Source organism: Polypterus senegalus, chromosome 8, assembly GCF_016835505.1.
Source record: "Polypterus senegalus isolate Bchr_013 chromosome 8, ASM1683550v1, whole genome shotgun sequence".
In the NCBI taxonomy this organism is placed as follows: domain Eukaryota; kingdom Metazoa; phylum Chordata; class Cladistia; order Polypteriformes; family Polypteridae; genus Polypterus; species Polypterus senegalus.
Window position 1 is genome coordinate 58,219,295 of NC_053161.1, and position 20,587 is coordinate 58,239,881.

Consider the following 20,587-nt stretch of genomic DNA (forward strand, 5'->3'; position numbering starts at 1 on the left):
AAAGGACTGTCCTTAGAAACACAAAAAAAGGAACAATGCACAAAGCTTACTCTGTTGACACCAAGGTTATTATAGTTTTGCCTTTTTATATTAGTTTTTATTTCTATATTTTTTCTGACCTTACTTGGAAATTCAGTTTAGTTTTAGTTTTCCTTCTTCATGTATTTTTAGTTTTAGTTTAGTTTTTATTTCAAAAAGACATTTCTATTTTATTTTTATATTTATTAGTTTCAGTTTAACTTTTAGTAATTATGGCATGGAGCTCCTACAAAGTTTAGTTTTGTGTCACAATCACACAGACTTGTACACTTAATAGATTTGGATAAGAGTTTAATGTTAGTGGAAGCTTACTACAGTGACATGGTTTACTATCTGGTTTTATTTTTGTCTGATAAAAACAAGCATAATCAAAACTAGATACTGAATATAAACAATTTTACACAATTTTATAATTTTTAAAATATTTTCTCATGAAAATCACTTGAATAGCCCAACATAAAGGACAGTAAACCCATAATGAGCAGAGCAAGAGCAGGTAATAGGAGTACAGACAGGCATAACACGACAGAGACAGCATGTGAGATTAAGAACAAGATATACTGTACATTATCTAAACCTGTTTATCCAGAGCAGGATCACAGGAACCTGGAGCCTACTGCAGCAGGTTTGGATGTAATCCCTGGTATGCAATATGTATGATAAGGACAAAAAGAATATGATATTTCAACTATCTATTTTGAGAGAGAGAGAAAAACATTGAAAAAAGGGAGACAACTATTTTAAAATATAATTCTGCTAATGGGTTACTTTCACAATATCAGGTATTTTGAGTTGTGAATATGAACTAAAAAGGATAAATTGATAAATATAGAATAAATACAAAAACCCATTAGTATGTTTAGTTTTTCATCGCTTGGCAGACTCTCTTTGCCTGCCGACCTTTGTTTGTATCACTTCATTGTTAAACGATGTTTTTAAAGCAAAAGTGATTTGTCAGCAACAATATGTTGATCTTGTATGATGACCTAGTCAGACTTTTGATTACTGCCGTTTATTTTCAAAACCGGGAGTGGTCTCCCCCTGACTTTCTTGTATACTCGGATATGTGGATGGATATTTGAGGAGTAAACCACAAGACAATGATTATATTTTTACATTATGTACATTAAGGAACCATCAACAACAAATCAAATTAAATGAATAATATGTTGAACATCCATCCATCCATTATCCAACCAGGTATATCCTAACTACAGGGTCACAGGGGTCTGCTGGAGCCAATCCCAGCCAACACAGGGCACAAGGCAGGAAACAAACCCCCGGAAAAAGGGCACCAGCCAACCACAGGGCACACACACACACTAGGGACAATTTAGAATCGCCAATGCACCTAATCTGCATGTCTTTGGACTGTGGGAGGAAACAGGAGCACCCGGAGGAAACCCTGGCAGACACAGGGAGAACATGCAAACTCCACGCAGGGAGAACCTGGGAAGCGAACCTGGGTCTCCTAACTGCGAAGCAGCAGTGCTGCCCACTGCGCCACCGTGCTGTCCATATATTGAACAGTTATTATAAAAGTAAAGTTGAATAAATTGGACTCTGCAGCTGCATGAATAAAAAAAAAAATCGAGTATGTGTTTGGGTAAAGTACCACTTCCGGGTGATGGATTTGGCCCAAAAGTTAATACTAATACTACAATTGTGGTGTAATAACCAAATGCCAATTTTCACCCATCATATTGCGTATTTGAGTTATCGTGTTTTCATACACACAGACACACGCATACCCATATGCGCACACACACAATTCCAAAAAACTGTACTTTTGGACTCTGGGAGGTCTATAACGTCAAGATTCAGCAAAATATCGAGGTTGAATTTTTTCATGATTACTATACTTTCTCAATACTTCGTATATGAGAAAGTAAAAATGATTTCTACTGTGAAAAGTGGCAGATGAATTGCTATCAAGAAAAAGCAGTCACCTAAGAAATAAACAGAAACGTTACTCACTTGTGATATTTCCATTCATACGGTAAAGGTTTTGTTGACCAGCACATTCTAATTTCAGCCGTTTGAATTACATCTTGATATACAACAAGCGCAAGGCGGCACGTAAATCGTTTTCTGTTTCGCACGCTTTATGCACCCGTATTCAGCTCGCTCAGTTCACAGGATGAATATGTGCGGGTGGCTCATGGTGGGTGACTTTCTGTTTTAGAGTTAAAACTTACAAGTGTTAAAGACTAACAGCAACAATATTTATTCAAAAATGAAAACTAAAAATATTTTAGTAAATTATTATTTTATTTCAGTTAGTCTTTCCAGCTACTTTAATAGTTTCGTTTAGTTTTAGTTTTTCATTTCATTTTTGTTAATTATTTTATTTCAGTTTACGAAAATTTTTTTTTAATAATAGTTTCAGTTTTGATTTTAGTTTTCGTTAACTATAATAACCTTAGTTGACACCAAAAGATGATTTTTTGGCATTAATGAAACACAAATATGAAATAAAATGTAAAACAAAATACCGTTCTTTTGACGTGAAACTATGTTAAGTAGGGCTTTAACTGTTGTAATTATACTGCACATAAATTTTATATTTTCTTTTTAAGACATAATAGATGTGCAAATATAATGCATTCTTTTCATGCATTCCTTCATATTCTGAAAGATATAAATTATTAAATCTTCATAGGAAATCTTCACCTTCTCCAATGAAACAGTGTCTGTTGGCTCAACCGTCATCACTGATAGCTACAAATCAGGTAAAGGACACATCTCATTGAATGTCACTGAAATAGAATGCAAAATAAAAAGAAATGGCATAAATTAGAAAATGTCTCTATTTAACCTACTGTATCTAACACATGGCCTTGTGGAGAAGGCCTTGAACTTTAACTACCTTTACTTATCCTGCATGAGCTTCTACTGTGAAATACTTAGAATATATACAATATATAAGCATTAGCTGTGCAAACCATTTAAGACTGATTGAAGTCTCAGTAATCAATGTACACCTCTGTGTTAATGTTTGCAGTACACCAGGTAATGGATTTATCTTTGTTATAAAACATTTAGTTTGGGATACATAAAAGCAGTGTTAATGTTTGTAATGTGCCATCTACTGGAACGACAAATGCAATGCATTTTATTACTAAAATGTTTAGGATGCACCATTTTTTGGAATGACAGAGACAAAGCAACCAGACTGACACACAGACATACATACAGAGACTTAATCTCTTTTTAAGATGGATGTGTGTGTGTGTGTGTGTGTATTAACAAGTTACATACTTATATAGAACAATACTATAGAAAAGAGCCTGAACTCCATTTGTGTGAAAAAAAAAAGAATGAATTGAAATCCATTATATTAATTTACACCCATGAACATTCATTATGGATTGATACAAAAGCTGAAATAGCTGTCTGTAGCCCTAATTTTATAGTTCTTGAATGTGTTTGCTATACTCTCTAAAAAGATTTTACAAATTATTTTTTGGCAGTCTTATTCCAAGTGACTATGGATGGCTAATCATGCATTCTCTAAGATCATATAGCTTGTCAGTGGATTTTGATGACATGTTAACTATGCTAGGAAAAAGTTATAATATTTTACTTTCACTGTTTACTCCTTAGACTCAGTGGTCATTTTCTGGCAACTGTCAACATATGTTCAAGTACAGACATCATTTGGTCTGAAGTTGCAGGTTCAAATGGCTCCCAACATGCAACTTTATATAACATTGCCAGTGGAAGCAAAGGGCTCTACAAAAGGTATGTCTCCAAGATCATGTGCGTTCAACTTAAACTGCCACACAGCATAATCAATCAGTTGAAGACATCACAAACAAACTTTCATGTTTTATGTAACATAGGTATTGTGGCCTAGTGGCTAAGATGAGGATGAGTACACATCACTGACAGAATCAGACACATAGCAGGTTTATCACATGTCTGTGATAGATGGCTGGATAATTGTAATTGTTTAACTAGTTTGTGTAATTTTCAAAATAAACGCTCAAGAGCTTTCTTTTTTATCTCACTAATAAACCATGGAGATCTAGTAAAATATTAACAAAACAAGGAATAGTTGAGAAAGACAGTAGTATGTTTTGCACACTTCCTCATAATGTTCCCAAGTACTGAGCTGAACATATGTAATTTGTTTTAACGGTTTGGACAGTGAGGTGCTACTGTGTATAACCCATAATGTAATAATCAAAAATTAGTTACTGCAAAATCTGCCAAACACAGTAAAGATTTACTTACTCTCTTCTATATGTATTTTATCATAAAGCCGTGCTTCCACATTTTTGAAAGTATTTAAAGACTTCAGAAATATTTCATGACAACATGCTGGTTTATCAGCTTCAGTGAATGGTTGGATAGTTACTTCTGAAGTATAAAAGTCCATAGGTGAATTTACTTCTGATTGTTTTTTTTTTCTTTTATTATTTACAGGTCTGTGTGGCAACTACAACGATAAAATTACAGATGAATTCATTTCAAGCACTGGAATTTTAGAACATTCAGCAGATAATTTTGCAGAATCCTGGGCAACAGGGTCATGTGAAGTAATACCACCTCCTATTTGCATTAGATCAGAGTATGGTAAGACTCAGTCTATGATATAGACTTGAATGCATTATTCAATGTAATACTATTCTTTGTTAATAATGTTCTGACACAAACAAAATGTATCAGCTGACTGCGGTGGGCTGGCGTCCTGCCTGGGGTTTGCTTCCTGCCATGCACCCTGTGTTGGCTGGAATTGGAATGATTATTTACTTCCTAAGTATGAAATTTGTCCCACATGATTCCACAATAACCTAAGCAGGTTTTAGAAAAAAGACAGTCTGATTGATATGAAAGAACTGTAAAAATAAGACAGAACAATAACAAAAAGGATGACACTGATAAGTGATGAAAGTCTTAGCTATACGAAAATTACTTTACTTCTGGGTAATTTTGATGGCCAGATCTTGCTCATTTCAAAATTCCATTCTATTAAATACAAAGAGGTCAAGAAATTTTATATGAATTACAATAATACTTCCATTGTTATTTTCTGATTTGGTAGCTGGAGATGATGCATGCAAAATTACAATTAATGTAATATTAATATGAGCAGAAAATTATCAGAGTAGTTACAGGGAACACCATAAAAGTCCCAAAACCATAGGTTTTCAAATAAAAAAAAAAATTCGTACATATTGATAGTTAAATTCTTTCCATGTTGCAAACATTTCTAAATTTTACCATTGCTGACACATCTACACTTATTCATGTCACAAGGTAATTTTTAAATTGCTTTATTTATGTTGGTGAAAATCATTAGGATTTGAAAGTGACAAGTAATTCCGTGAATTTCAAGCTCATTTGCCACCATAAATATTTGATCTCTAACAGGGGAAACTGTTTTTAGCTTATTATAAGGTGTAACTTGATTTGCATTTCTCATAGTTATTTGCTTTGCTTTATATTTTACAGTACTTTAACCTTTTGATTCTTGCACACTTTCATAATTTGATTATTTTCCTAGAACAATATGGGAAAGAGAAGTGTGCTCAAATCAGGGATCCAAATGGAGTTTTTGCACCATGTCACTCACTTGTGGAATATGAAAGTTACGTCAAGGTGAGTAACATTATAACTAAATAATGAGTATAATCTTCATATAAATGCAATAAATTGCATGGGAAATTTATTGCAAAAATGTGTATTTTTTCTCTAGGTAATATTATTTTTGATAATATTATCCACCTTGCCAAAATGACTAATTTACAGGAAGAATTCAATTTCTAAAATGAAAGATGATATACACTACGCTACCTGCAACTTCATAATAAAAATCTTTTGTATTGAGATTTTGTTCATTGTACAAGTTTAATTGGTGCAAGGCTACCACACTGCTTAAAAAAATAAAAGGAACACTTTTACAGCATCAAGTCAATGAATCATCTGGATATTGATCTGGTCAGTTAAGCAGCAGAGGGGGCTGTTAATCAGTTTCAGCTGCTGTGTTGTTAATGAAATTAACAACAGATGCACTAGAGGGGCAACAATGAGATGACCCCTAAAACAGGAATAGTTTAACAGGTGGAGGCCACTGACATTTTTCCCTCCTCATCTTTTCTGACTGTTTCTTCGCTAGTTTTGCATTTGGCTACAGTCAGTGTCACTACTGGTAGCATGAGGCGATACCTGGACCCTACAGAGGTTGCACAGGTAGTCCAGCTTCTCCAGGATGGCACATCAATACGCGTCATTGCCAGAAGGTTTGCTGTGTCTCCCTGCACAGTCTCAAGGGCATGGAGGAGATTCTAGGAGACAAGCAGTTACTCTAGGAGAGCTGGAGAGGGCCATAGAAGGTCCATAACCCATCAGCAGGACCAGTATCTGCTCCTTTGGGCAAGGAGGAACAGGATGAGCACTGCCAGACCCCTACAAAATGACCTCCAGCAGGACATTGGTGTGAATGTCTCTGACCAAACAATCAGAAACAGACTTCATGAGGGTGGCCTGAGGGCCCGACGTCCTCTAGTGGGCCCTGTGCTCACTGCCCGGCAACGTGGAGCTCGACTGGCATAGAACACCAGAATTGGCAAGTCCACCACTGGCACCGTATGCTTTTCGCAGATGAGATGAGGTTCACCCTGAGCACATGTGACAGACATGAAAGGGTCTGGAGAAGCCTTGGAGAACGTTATGCTGCCAGTAACATCGTTTAGCATGCCCAGTTTGGTGGTGGGTCAGTGATGGTCTGGGGAGGCATATCCATGGAGGGATGCACAGACCTCTACAGAATAGACAACGGCACCTTGACTTCAATTAGGTATCGGATGAAACCCTTAGACCCATTGTCAGACCCTATGCTTGTGAAGTGGCTCCTGGATTCCTCCTGGTGCACGACAATACCTGGCCTCATGTGGTGAGAGTATGCAGACAGTTCCTGGAGGATGAATTAATTGATACCACTGACTGGCCCCCATAATCACCTGACTTAAATCCAATAAAACACCTCTGGGACATTATGTTTCTGTCCATCCGACGCCGCCAAGTTGCACGTCAGACTGTCCAGGAGCTCAGTGATGTGCTGATCCAGATGTGGGAGGAGATACCCCCAGGATACCATCTGTCATCTCATTAGGAGCGTGCCCCGACGTTGTCAGGCATGCATACAAGCACATGGGGGCCATACAAACTACTGAGTACGATTTGGAGTTGCTGCAATTAAATTTCGGCAAAATGGAGTAGCCTGCTGCACCATTTTTTCACTTTGATTTTCGGGGTGTCTTTGAATTCAGCCCATCAAACGATGTGGCATCCTTTCATTCCTAACACATTAGCCAGTCCATATCACTATAGATATCCAGCATGATTTTTTTCCCTATTGAGATCTGATGTATTTTCAAAGTGTTAGTGTTTCTTTAATTGTTTTGAGCAGTTCATATTGATCTATATGTATTGATTTTTTAAAATTTAGTTCTAATAGCTTAAACATTTAACTTTATTAAAAAGAAATTAAGACTGCCAATGTTACCAATAATATAAATTAACCAAAAGAGAATTTGGATTATTCTTCTAATAATTTTAGTGAAGTTCATCAATTGTTACAATAATAAATTAAAATGGTAACTATATTTTTGTTCAGCATAAATTTGTGAAATCATGCATGTTATTTTTCAGCAATGTGAAATCAACACTTGCCTCTGTGAACGAGCTCAGACCTGCCTGTGTGATGCACTAGGAAACTATGCAAAAGCTTGTGCAGCTCATGGTTTAACAGTGACAGGATGGAGAGGGGATGACTGTGGTAAAGTTTTCTTACTTTACTTGATTAACATTTTACATCACATTGTACTCCTTATACAAAGAGGAGTCTGATGTGATAAGGTGACCTGAAATGTTTTAGATATTGTAACTACTTCTTTCATATTGTAACAACTAAAGCATGAACAGTAGTAGCTAGTTACAGTAACTATCAGTGTACTGTTTAATCTAAATTTCCTTTTTCCTGTTCTGATGCTACTTTCAGTTCTACTGTATATCATTTATTTTTGTTATACTGTATACATATTATTTGAAAGTCATTTAATAGAAACATATACATTATTTTAGGCCAAATGCTGTAACATAATAAAAATCTGGTTAAAATTAAAAAGTAGCTATATTCCGAAAAATGCAGCTAGAAATAATAAATCATTTATTATGAATCACCAATTGCAAAAATGTACATTGTTCTATGCATGACAAATGTAGCATATTCATACTTTAATGAAGCTCTTCTGAGTGCTTGATATAGATCTATTTTACAATTACAATGTAAATATCTCATTAATTATCATGTTTATTTTGTACACGCCTTTACTAAATTTAACAAACATTTCATCATACATTACAGTAGTTTTTGAACACTTTTATAGTTGCTGGGTAAACTGATTTGATTAGGAAAACACAATCAATCAGAGTTGGTAACAAAGTCGATTAACACCCAATGGCACTACACTTTACTGTTTGCCAAGAGGTGCTAGTAGTATAAGACATTATAAATATTCTAATAAGGTGTTGCACAAAATCAAGGATTTGGAGAAACCATCCCATTTCCCCAGTTACTAAACAGCTTTCCTTCAAATAACATAATATTTGTAAATCGACTTATCTCCTCTTTATGTCATGACAAGCATTCTCTTCAACTTCTCTGCAGTTTAAAGCTTGTTTTTGCCATCTAGCACATAAGCCTGAAAATCTTCATCTTGGGGACTAATGTTGCTTTTTCTATAGTTAGTCAGTGTTGACATTATAGTGTATTTCATGAACTAAGAAGCTCTTTCATTGTCAAGAGGACAAACCACAAGATTAGACATTTAGCAAGAAGCCCAGTTCTTTCCCATCTTCTCTTTAATTCCTTCTTATTATCAGTGAAGTGGTGCTGATAGTACATAAAATATTTGGGACCATTCCCCATCTTTAAGAATGTTCAAAAATAACTCATTTTAAAACCATTTGCATTTACACATTGCATGCATATACAATGGAATTATTACACGCACATGGTTTAAGAGTTGGAAAAGGGCATCTGTCCAATGGATGTACTAAAGCATATTACTAAAATAAATCTCCAATAAAATGCTTCCTTGAAAGGATTTTTAAGACCACAGCTACAGTAATGCAATTATGTATGTTACTAAGAAACGAATGCCATAATTAAATCCATCCTCCCCTAAGCAGCTCTCTCTTGCATGTCATCTATCCATAAAACAGAGGAACATTCAGTTACAAATTATTATTTTTCAGCGATGTAAAATCAATACTTCCTTTTGTGACTGAGTTCACTCCTGTCTGTGTGATGTTCAGAGTTTCAAATTTCAGATTCAGCTTGAGAGAGGTCACTTCAACTTGTATATTTTGTATGTAGTATTTTCCTCATTTACTTGTGAGATAGTCACTCCTGTCGGCAGACAGATCCTCATCTATCAATCAAAGCTACTGAACTGGTTGCAAAGTCACAAGTGTGTCCCCATGTCCGCTGTTTATGCCTAAAGTGTGCTGCTTGTTTAAACAGAAATGCAGCGATCTAAATAAATCTCTATCACACGCCACACACACCCCTGTTACAAAATATGTAATAAACAAAAATGTCTCCAACTTTTAAAACAGTTAGCCCAATCCCAGAATTTATTGAAAAAATAAAAAGCACAGAACTTATTTAAAACAATTTCAATAAGAAGACAAAGAACCTAAAAACATTTCATGTCATTTAAATATTGATAGTATTTAGCAATAATATTGCCATTTTTTAAATTTAATTTAAATTTAATGGTGTATGTTTTTGTAATTACATTATGTGTTAATGTTAGTTTATATTTGTAACTTTACATAATGATATCTGATCTGGGCAATGATGTAAATATATAGCAGCATAGTTGTGGAAGTTTTTTTTTTGTTCATCTGCCTCTTCCCCAGCCTAATTGTCAAACTCTGTTCATGAACATACTTAGTCATTTAATAGATTTATAAGAATTATATTATTACAGGGAGTGAACAATGTACAGTAGGTAATCTTTGTATTGGTATTATAAACCAGGTGCTGTGAATGAATTCTTTTTAAAATCCATTATATTTTTCTTTTATTTGTATTTTTAGTTGAAGAATGCCCAGCAACTCAACACTTCCTACACAACGCATTTGCCTGCAACCGTACATGCAGGTCATTAGCAGGAAATGATTATGCCTGTGATGTGGAAGATGTTCCTGTTGATGGCTGTGGCTGTCTAGAAGGACAGTACATGAATCAAAATGGATTGTGCATTTCAAAAGAAGAATGCCCATGCTACTATGAGCAAGGCATGGTTCATCCAGGATCAACAGAGATTGAAGGACAGAACTGGTGAGTGCTTTCTGGTGGAAAGTAATAATACAAATAAAGTCATCCATCCATCCATCAACGAGTAAATCCATTTACTGTACTTCCTGGTCATGAGGTCAGAGCCAGCACTGAATACAAAACAGGAACCAGTACCACGAGATGCAGTACAACTCCGTTGTAGAGTATATTCATGCACACATTCACACCCACAACCTGTCATGCACATTTCTTGGACAGGATATTTATTAATCCAAAGACCAATTGGATGTAAACTATGAAATTGTTATTTAATATTGTCAAATATAGTTTTTAATTAACAATATTAATTGAGTTCAATATCATTGTGGGTTAGCAACATATTTTTAATTTGGCCTTCAGGATATCCAACATTTAACAGGGAGTGCATCAAGTTTTGAAGCAATCAGCTAGACCCAACCAAGGGCCAGAATTTAGAGGAATATGTGCCTGTAGTTTTTTTTTTTATACACGTGCACAAATTTAAATCCTCTATATTTTTGGTACATTATTAATAAACTACTATGAATATATCTTTTGTCCTTTTACTTGTCTAGTTACATATGGTTAACATTGACCATTGCATGTCATCAACAGACATTACTGTTTTAGCACAGCTTAATTTTAGTAAAACAACGTTTATCTTTAATATCCAGTGTATTAAATGAAACATGTTTACGTAAAATAATCACCTGTAGAATCTTCTATGAAACCATCTGCAGATTCTGTTTCTCAATGCTGCTACTGTATTGACTGAGCTTTACACTCTGACTGTCCGACTGCTGAGGATGCTGGCTGTGGTGACAATCCCACTGGAGCTGGCTGATCAGACTGATTCTCAATCTTCATAGAAATTATAATTTGTAAAGTTCACTGTTTATTCTCACAATAACTTTTAATAACTCAGTTTAAATATTTTACTTGACCCAATTCTAATAAAAACAGGAATAGATTAACAAAATGTCGAGAGATCATACTTAACTGGCTATGCATATGTCTATAAAAAAAGTTCTGCAGCCTAAAACAGTATTTACTAGGCTATGAAAGCAAACAAACATCTAACTGCTAAAGCATCTGCTTGTCTTTTGTTTTAGTGAAGCCAGTTATTGTCTGCTGCCCAGAACTTCAATAAAGGAAAAACCTTTTAGGATGCAACAGGAACCAAAAAAAAATTATTATAGTTGAAGTGCTAAATGCTGAGCATGATCATGTGAATTGACAGGTGCACCGAGATTGCATTATGGGTCACTTAGTTTAACCACACATTAGAACCCACAGAGCCTGAATTTTACTTGTAGTTAAGATTTTGTTGGCTTGGGAAGAAATTTAGCATAGGCTTTATGGAGAATGATATAATCATTATGGACTATCTGACTTATCTGACCATTTGCATGAAGTAAATTAATTCACTGATATTTTCTATTCAGTAACTGAAAAATAAATACTACTGTAACAAGCACGGGATGCCTCATACCAAAAACACAACACAATTGCACTACAGTAGACAACAGTTTCAGTCCAAAAAGACTTTTACTGGGTAAAAAAAAAACATCATAAAAATAGAGTGTGGTCAATGGCCTTCCAATTTCTCTTTTTCACCTTTTCTTCTCTCCATGAGATTGTTGTCCTTCTGTGCTCTCGACTCTAACTAGCTTGGGGTAGTCAGAGTGCTCCTTTTCAAGCAAGAGTACCTCAGCTGCAAAAATATTATCTCCAGTAAGCATTTCCGTGTGTGATGGAGCCTCAGTGGGACATGGAAACTTCCCATGGCTGCTTCCTCCAGTGGCAATAAAGGACCTCCGAAGGGCTGGCAATTGGGAGTATAACTCCCATGTTGCCCTGCAGGTGTCCGAATGGATCAGTTAAATAACTGATGAATAGTTTCTTACTATCTAATACTTGAAGTTTTCTTTATTGTATTTGTATTATGTTGTTATTCCAGGTGCCATTGTAAAGCAATGATAATACATTGCTAATTCATTATGTTACATTATGAATAAGAGTCTTTTAAATAAATAATTTGCTTTCAACAGTTACATTTTCAATTTTTTTTCTTGTAGCAACTGCACAGATGGTGTACTTCATTGTGAAACACCAGAACGTAAGTTATATGAAGAGTATACTGAAAATTCTAAATTCACTTTATTCTTGCAATGTAATTGTTAAACATGTACATTTATGCAGTTCAACTTGCAAAAGGTGCACTAATTGATTTAATAGACTCAATAACTGATTCAAAAATATGTGCACACTCTACAGGCAAGGAAAAAATTTTATTAGGTTATTACAATTACTGAGTGAGTTGGGTTTTACTGGACATAAGACCTAAGCATTTATCTTGTAACATGAGTTTAGAGATTCATTAATCTATTTATCGACCTACCAATCTAGATTTAATTATTAACTATAAACAAAAATCTATCTGAATTTTATTATCCTCAATTTTTTACAGCATGCGGTAAAAATGAGATATATGTAACATGTTTCAATCCATCAACAATATTAACTGTCAAAACATGTTCCAGCCTTTCTCTACCCATGGTAAGTTACTTTAAAGTCTTAACAACTTAATACTTTAATAATAATAATAATAATAATAATAATAATACATTTTATTTTTATAGCACCCTTAGCATGATCAAGGCACTTCACAGAGTCTCAGGAAGAACAGAGCGGTATATGTAATATTGGACAGAAGTACTTTCTGCATAGAACACTAAAACAGATAAATACAGGATATACAAAGCATAAATAGAAGATAATAAACCAGAGTAAAATACTAAATTCAATACTAAAAAAAGAAGAGTCTGAATAAATAACATAATTTGTGATATAACACACACACAAATTCTCCTAAGCATCTGGACAGAGACATAAACTAAAAGAAGGGGAAGAATGTTAGGTAAAATTAAAAGTCTTCCTGAACAGATGAGTTTTAAATTGCTTTTTTAAAAGAATGACTTGAATCGGCTAATCTAATTAATTTTGGGAGGTAATTCCAAAGTGTGGGTGCTGTAGAGCTGAAGGTCCTGTCACTCACAGAGTGCAAGTCAGTGAGAAGCACAAGAAGAATACCACAATCAGAGGACCTTAGTAGGTGAACAGGAGCAGAGTGATTTAGAGGGTCACTGATGTACTCCATTGCAAGGACATTTAAAGCTTTGTAGGTTATTATAGAATTTCATATTTGATCCATTAGGTTAATTTGCATCCAGCCATGCAAGCAGGTACACCAACTTTCAGGGAAAACACGGTGGCTTGTATCAGGACTGGCACTCCAGCCACTGTAAAAAAAACAAAAAACCTCACACTGTTCCATTCCATTGACACTAGAGTGGTGCCAATGTGTCACCTGTTGCATGGCTGTGCTTGGTTCCTAATTTGGGACCCTGAAATGGTTTTTCAAGAGGTGGGTGTGGCAACACATTGTGATATATGATTAGAAGTGGCATCTGTCAGAAGGGAGTTACAATATTCGATGCGGGATGTGATAAAAGCATGAACAGGTTTCTCAGCATTAGAAAAAGAGAGGAATAAGCAAACATAGGATATGTTATGGCGGTGCAAATAGGAAAGTTTCTTAATGTGGTTTATGTGGACAGAATTAGAAAGTGATGAATCAAAAATGTCACCAAGATTCCTTGCATTAGAAGAAAATCTGATAAGATCACCATCAAGAGTGACTAAGAAGAAGCACATTTTCTTAACAGGAAAAATATTTTCTGCACCATCCAGGACTTAATTTCACTGAGGCAAATTGTGAGCTGGGTAAGCTCTGATGAAGTTTCATTTTAACATTGAAATAGTTGAGGATCATCTGCATAAAAAAACTCAGTCCAAAACTATAAAAAATATGGGCAATGGGAAGCATACAGATACAGAAGAGCAAAGGGCCAAGGACAGAGCCCCGAGGACCTCCTTGTGTAACTGGAGCTAAGCTGGATTTGCTGTTTCCAAGACTAACAAATTCTTGGCCATCAGTCAAATAGGACTTAAACCACTGAAGGGGAGTGCCAGAGACATCCAGCATGTTCTCCATTCTGGACAGTAGAATATCATGTCTTATAGTGTTGAATGCTGCACTGAGGTCTAACAGAATTAATATGCTGGTTTGTCCAGAGTCTGCTGCCATAAGCAAATCATTGGTTACCCAAAGCACAGCAGTTTCACAGCTGTGCTGTGCACTGAAACCAGACTGAAAGGTTTCCATCAATTTATTAGATGTTAAGTAATTGTTGAGTTTGAAGGCAACAACACACTCAAGAACTTTTGACAGAAAAGCTAAGATTGTCACCATCAAGACCACTGGTGTTACAGAAATAATTTTAAAAGTGGCTCACACAAAGTCAGTGTCAAAGGATGCATTTATTATTGTAACGGTCACGATTATGGCATAAAGATAGGATTTAAGATATGTGGCATCCATTACACAAGTAGTTGGCCTCCACTTACAAATCAGGTCATTAACAAATCTAGATGTAAACTGAAAATTTTGAAAAGCATCTGGATGGAGTAGGAAGACAGGGAAAGATATAAATGGATGATGTATTTGTCGTAGTTTAATTACTTGGATTTTTAATTTTATTACGGAAAACGGAAAGAAAAAAAAAAGGAATTTTTCACAAACTTTAGTAGAGGAGGTAATTGGGCCAGATGCAGGTGGAAGTAGTTTATAAAATACAGAGAACAAAACTCTCAGGTTATCTTGGCCACCTTTTATTATTCTGCCATAATGGGTGTTCTTAGCTGCAGTTAGTGAATCTTTGTAAGCCCTGTGATGGTCAGAAAAAGTCTGGGCATGCACAGTGAGACCAGTTTTACGTGACATTCTCTAAAGGTGTTGGCCAGTTGCTGAATTGTATCATAGAGCTGAATGCTTAAAGGAAACCTCCTTATGCTTTAAAGGAGCTGTTTTATCTAGTGCTGAATGAAGGGCGGAGTTATAGAAGTCAACTGATTAATTCAAATCCATCATGTCAATAGACAAATTAGGATATGGACAAAATCACCTATGTCCTTTGACAAATCCTGTTTGGTGTCAAAAATACACGTTTGTGGTGGCAAAATGATAATATAGAATATATCTTTCTTTGGGTTCTTGATACAAACACTTAGCACTCTCACTTGTGAATTAGATTTTTCACCAAAGTAATAGTTCATTCAACAAGGCTGGAAATATACTTGAATGGTTCCATGAGAGTTACAGTGAATAAATCTTAATCTGTTTGCCATATCACTGGATTCTAACTGAAACGATCACCAGTGTCATAGGATGGAATGTGTTTTTCAAAGATCCATCACCATTTAGTTTGAAAAAGGGGACCAATTGGTGTCAGCATGGGCTCTGGCCCATGTGTCACACTTTAAGTTTACTTTGTTAGTCCATGACTCATAGAATTTAGGCTGTTCCAAGGGTAAATACTGAACCCAGAGACTATTAGACACGTCTGATAAAGTGGCCACTGAGAGTTGTTTGAGAATCCTTTAAATGCAATACATAAAATAGGAAAATTAATGTTAAGCAACATTTAGTTATATAGTAGACTGTTTAAATATTATATATGTTTGATAAGCTATGTATACAGTAAGTGAGGTAGAGAAGAAAAATGCTTATAAGAATTATAGTTGAATATCGCAAGTTGAGAGTGTTTGTTATTGCATGATGTCAAAAATATAATGCACAGAAAATAACCATTTTTTTTTGTGTTTTAGGTTGGACGTACTCAATGTGAGAGCGGTTGCTATTGTCAAGAAGGTTTCTATAAAGATCACAATGGTGTATGTGTTTCAGTTGATGATTGCGCCTGCATGTTTGAGGACAAAATCTATAATGCTGGTGAAAGTGTTAACATTGACTGCAATAAATGGTAAATACCAATATTTATCATGGTATCAATATATTTCATATACAAGATTAATATTGAAAATAAAAATGTTACATGCACAAGTAGAATTTACATTTATATAATACAATTTTTTTTGTATCTAGCACTTGTAGTAAAGGAATGTGGGAGTGTACACAGAAAGACTGCCCAGGAAAATGTCAAGTGTATGGAGATGGCCACTATCAGACCTTTGATTTAAAATGGTACAGCTATGATGGGAACTGCGAATATTCTCTTGTAGAGGTAAGATGCACAGTAAAGCAATCAGTATCAGGTGTAAATATTAGTTAATTATAAGTACATCTGAAAGTAAGTAAAAGTAAAGGACTGTGGATTTAGGGAGCCAGCTAGGTGGTAGAAGGAATGAAGTTCTGTCTAATTGCCTATATAACAATGGAGGATGCTAGTACTGAGTAGTTAAGTAATTAAACTTGTTTTATATTGAGCCAAAGAATCTCTGAGACACCATCATTAACTATTTTTATGTTTGTGGGAAGTAAAATAAACACGATAGCACTGAATTCATTTACTACCTTTCTCCTGGCTACTGTATGTACTTAAGAGTTTTCTAGACACTACATTAACAATAATAGTCTTCTGTTTTTTACTAAGTTGCTCCAGGGAAGTGAAAAGCACAATGCAGGATGTTCTTTGTCCCATGTTCTCCTATTATCCTCTTAACCAGCTTTAAGAAAGGGTTGTTTTCAATTTATAGGGCTTCTCTACAGTGAGCAATTTAACAAATGTAGTGTCTCTGCCTTTTGGAAGGCTCAATAATTAACTCAAGCTTATTTAAGAATGCAAAAAAAGTTTAATAAAAAATGATACATCAATAAGAAAAATTAATTTGTTTCAGGATTACTGTGGTAAAGACACTGGCAATTTCCGTATTACTGTTGAAAGTGTTCCATGCTGTGAGGAGGCATTGACATGTTCAAGGGCAGTGACCATTGAGCTCCAAGTAAGGATTGTTTAGTTTCACTTATCTACTGTATAATTTGCACTTAACCTGATAGTAAACTAAGTGTCACTGAATATTAAATGTGTTTTTTTACACCTTGACAGGACACAGAAATAGAGCTTAGTGACTCAAAACTGACAGAGAAGAGAATTGGATCTTGCCGTGACAATATGATCGAATATTCGGCTCATACTGTGGGTCTCTATATCATTATTACTACCTCCAGTGGAATAACATTGATCTGGGATAAGCACACAAGATTAACTGTTATACTAGATCCCAGATGGAAAGTAAGTTCATTTTAAATGTGCACATTAACTCATAAAACTATTTTAGTCCATGAATAACTAATGAGCACTAGTACTGCAATTTCATTTTCTAACAGGGTCACAAGGGTATGCTGGAGCCTATCCCAGCTAGCACAGGGCACAAGGCAAGAAATAGTGATTTGATGAATTAATCTTTGTTATATAGCACCCTAAACCATCACAAAATGCTTTACAAGAATACATATTAAAGTATTTAATATAAGAAACATGAAAAAGTTACAAGTATGAAAATTAAGTGTACATATGAAAAGATAACATGAACAGTAAAATGGAGTAGCCATGACAATATATTCAACATAGGATCATTGCACCTGTTACTGATGAGTCAAATTAAATAATGCAGTTCTGGATAGACAGCCATTTTTAAGTGGCATTTCCACTAGTTCTGTTATGCAGCTTCGCAAACACACATAGGAAGGGAGGAAGTTGCATTAACCAAGGGCCATAAAGCTAAATGAAAATTCATGAAGAGTTGAAAAATAACTCTTTAGAACAGTGACAAAGTCAGCATCAGGGTATCTCTGTTGGTTGGCTTGTTGGTATCATTTAGGAAATAATGTCAGATAGCCTGGAGTGTTAATATTAGCAGCATATTAAGTCAGTAGAAGAGGTTTGAACATCATAAAATAGTTTACAGGATGCCAGTGTGGATGACCCTACTTCATGGGTTATTTGTTCATCACATGTGGTTCTTTTTAGAATTGTAAATGGAGACTTTTAATTATTTTATAACTTTTAACAATTCATGCAAGGAGATCATTGAAAAATGAGCTGCAGTAATTCCATGAGGAAAATGCATCAAATTATTTATGTATCAGAAGAGAAATTTCTGTAAGAGGTGGAATGAAGTCTTGGGAGCTACAAAGATGCTATTTTTTTCAAAAATCACAGTGCTGTTGAGAATATCCCTAAAACTGGTAACAGTCAAGAGACATGTTGTAATGAAGGGAATCGAATTTGTTTAATTCACAGGAGATTTTTCTAGAAGTAGTTCTGTTTTTGTATTCAGTAGTAAGAAATTAGGCTTGTTGTGAACTTGTCTACAAAATATCTAATATACAATAAGGAGACCTGGATGTCCTTCATATTGAACAAGTGCCTAATGGTGTGCTTTTGAATCAGGTAGTCTAATAGTAGTAGAACCTTGAGGAATGCTGCAAGAGAGGGTCTGCAAAAAAGCATATTTCTTATGATACTCTAATACAATGTTATGAGCAGGAATAACAGGCATTACTGAAAATAAGAAGTGCAGGAGAAACATCCAGCACCAGCAGTTAGGAACAGGCTGTTCACTGTACATGTAAGAGTTGTCTAAGCAATGTGGTAAGGCTGTCAAAGTTGCTGAAATAAAATTAAAAGTAGATGGCTGCCAATGAGACCCTGATTTAGTTGTTCGCAAATGGTGTAAGACTAAGGTTTTGGTGCAAAAAGAAAGATTTGAGTTTGGGAGAAAGTTAGGGTGGGTCAGTAAAGAATCCTAAAAGCTTGTTTTTGGTCAGGATCTATAGGAACAGTCAGAACATTAGACACAGAAAGTGGTAAAATGGTAGCAATAGGCTGTTTAACAATCTTTAGATCTGGTAATAATCGATACCCTGTAAATCGTCAGTTAATCTGAAGTCCTATTATTTTAAATTCTGTATTTTTTTATTATTTTTAAGCTTTAACATAACATAACATAACATAACAGTGTCAAACATGCTTGGTTCATTGCAGGGTCTTTGGGTCGAGAGGTTATTTTAGTTGGAGGAAGGAAGGAAGGAAGGAAGTGCAAGGCAGGAATTAGTTCTGGACTAGGCACCAATGCATCACAGACCACACTGACAAGCACTAAACTACAAATGCCCAAAAGCAACTGGGCATGGGACTCAGGACACTTAATGTTTGTGGTAGCAGTTTTAACCTCTGCACTGCTCCCACTACCCTGTTCTATAAATCTAATTTTAGGCAAATCTTTTAGTCAGAATATGTGTCATCTATAATAAGAATAGGGAAAACTTTCTCAAAGTGAATTTGATCAATTAGTTCACTAGGTCAGGTTTTTGTTCCAACCACCTTCTGCTTGTAATTGGATTTTTAACTTATTTAAACAAGCTGTTAATTCCCCATTTCTTTGTTTTGGAGTTAAAACAGAAATGATAAAACTAGGTTTGTTAATTTTTAATTGGAATGCAGCAAGCCTTTTTTATATGTGTCATATGGAGGTAATTTAGTGTTGAATGTAAGAACTGAAGGAAAAGAAAACCTATTGGTTTAGCAGTGAGTAATAGTGAGATTACTATGTATCATAAGAGCTGAAATTTTCCTTCAACGTCAGTAGCATGATGAGGATAAATAACAATATAATAGTGGTGGGGTAAGATGAAAAACCTATCCCTGCAGAATTGGGTACAAAACCCAGTACAACCACTACAACCAGTCCATTGAAGGGCCATCTTCAGCACATACCTATACAAGCTCAATTTCCCAGCAGTCATTTGACTTAACACTCACACATCTTTGGCACATGGGAGCAAAGCTGGAGTACCTGGAGAAAAACACACACTGACTGAGACTGGGTGAAGGATTTGAACCCAGGATGCTGGATACATAAAGAGGCAACGCTACCGACTACACCACTGTGCTGCCTATGAGAAGCACATACAAACAAAAATAAAAATACATTAAAGACATGTACAGTAGGAAAAGTGACACCTCCTACATTTATTTTGTTTTCTGTTTTACAAATAGAATGTAAAATGAATCTAATTAATTAATTAATGAAAAAAATATATAAAGCAAGAAAGGAAAACAATTAGAATCTGCTCAAGTCAGAAGCAATTGCATCCAACAAGTAAATATAATAACAGGAATATCCACCAGGGGGAGCTTTAACTTCATATGTACATCAAAAAATTGCTGTATCACCAGTTCCTTATTCAGAGATGCTTCTGCGTTGTGCGATATGCTGCTTAGATAAGCTGTAGGCCCTGGTGATCCAGAAAGTGAGTAACTGGAATACTGCTTTTTCCCCTAACTA

At 35.2% G+C, this 20,587-nt stretch overlaps 1 protein-coding gene across 1 annotated transcript in view; it reads left to right on the plus strand.

The window, feature by feature from the left end:
- The window catches only part of LOC120533959 (mucin-19-like), a 56,895-nt gene that overhangs the window by 22,917 nt on the left and 13,391 nt on the right, over positions 1 to 20,587 (plus strand). Inside the window, exons 16-27 of the mRNA XM_039761115.1 lie at positions 2,702 to 2,771; positions 3,646 to 3,783; positions 4,471 to 4,620; positions 5,552 to 5,646; positions 7,699 to 7,825; positions 10,156 to 10,399; positions 12,454 to 12,494; positions 12,846 to 12,934; positions 16,106 to 16,260; positions 16,383 to 16,521; positions 17,135 to 17,239; positions 17,344 to 17,529. Coding sequence (XP_039617049.1) covers positions 2,702 to 2,771; positions 3,646 to 3,783; positions 4,471 to 4,620; positions 5,552 to 5,646; positions 7,699 to 7,825; positions 10,156 to 10,399; positions 12,454 to 12,494; positions 12,846 to 12,934; positions 16,106 to 16,260; positions 16,383 to 16,521; positions 17,135 to 17,239; positions 17,344 to 17,529 — 1,539 coding nt within the window. The remainder of the gene's footprint in view (positions 1 to 2,701; positions 2,772 to 3,645; positions 3,784 to 4,470; positions 4,621 to 5,551; positions 5,647 to 7,698; positions 7,826 to 10,155; positions 10,400 to 12,453; positions 12,495 to 12,845; positions 12,935 to 16,105; positions 16,261 to 16,382; positions 16,522 to 17,134; positions 17,240 to 17,343; positions 17,530 to 20,587) is intronic.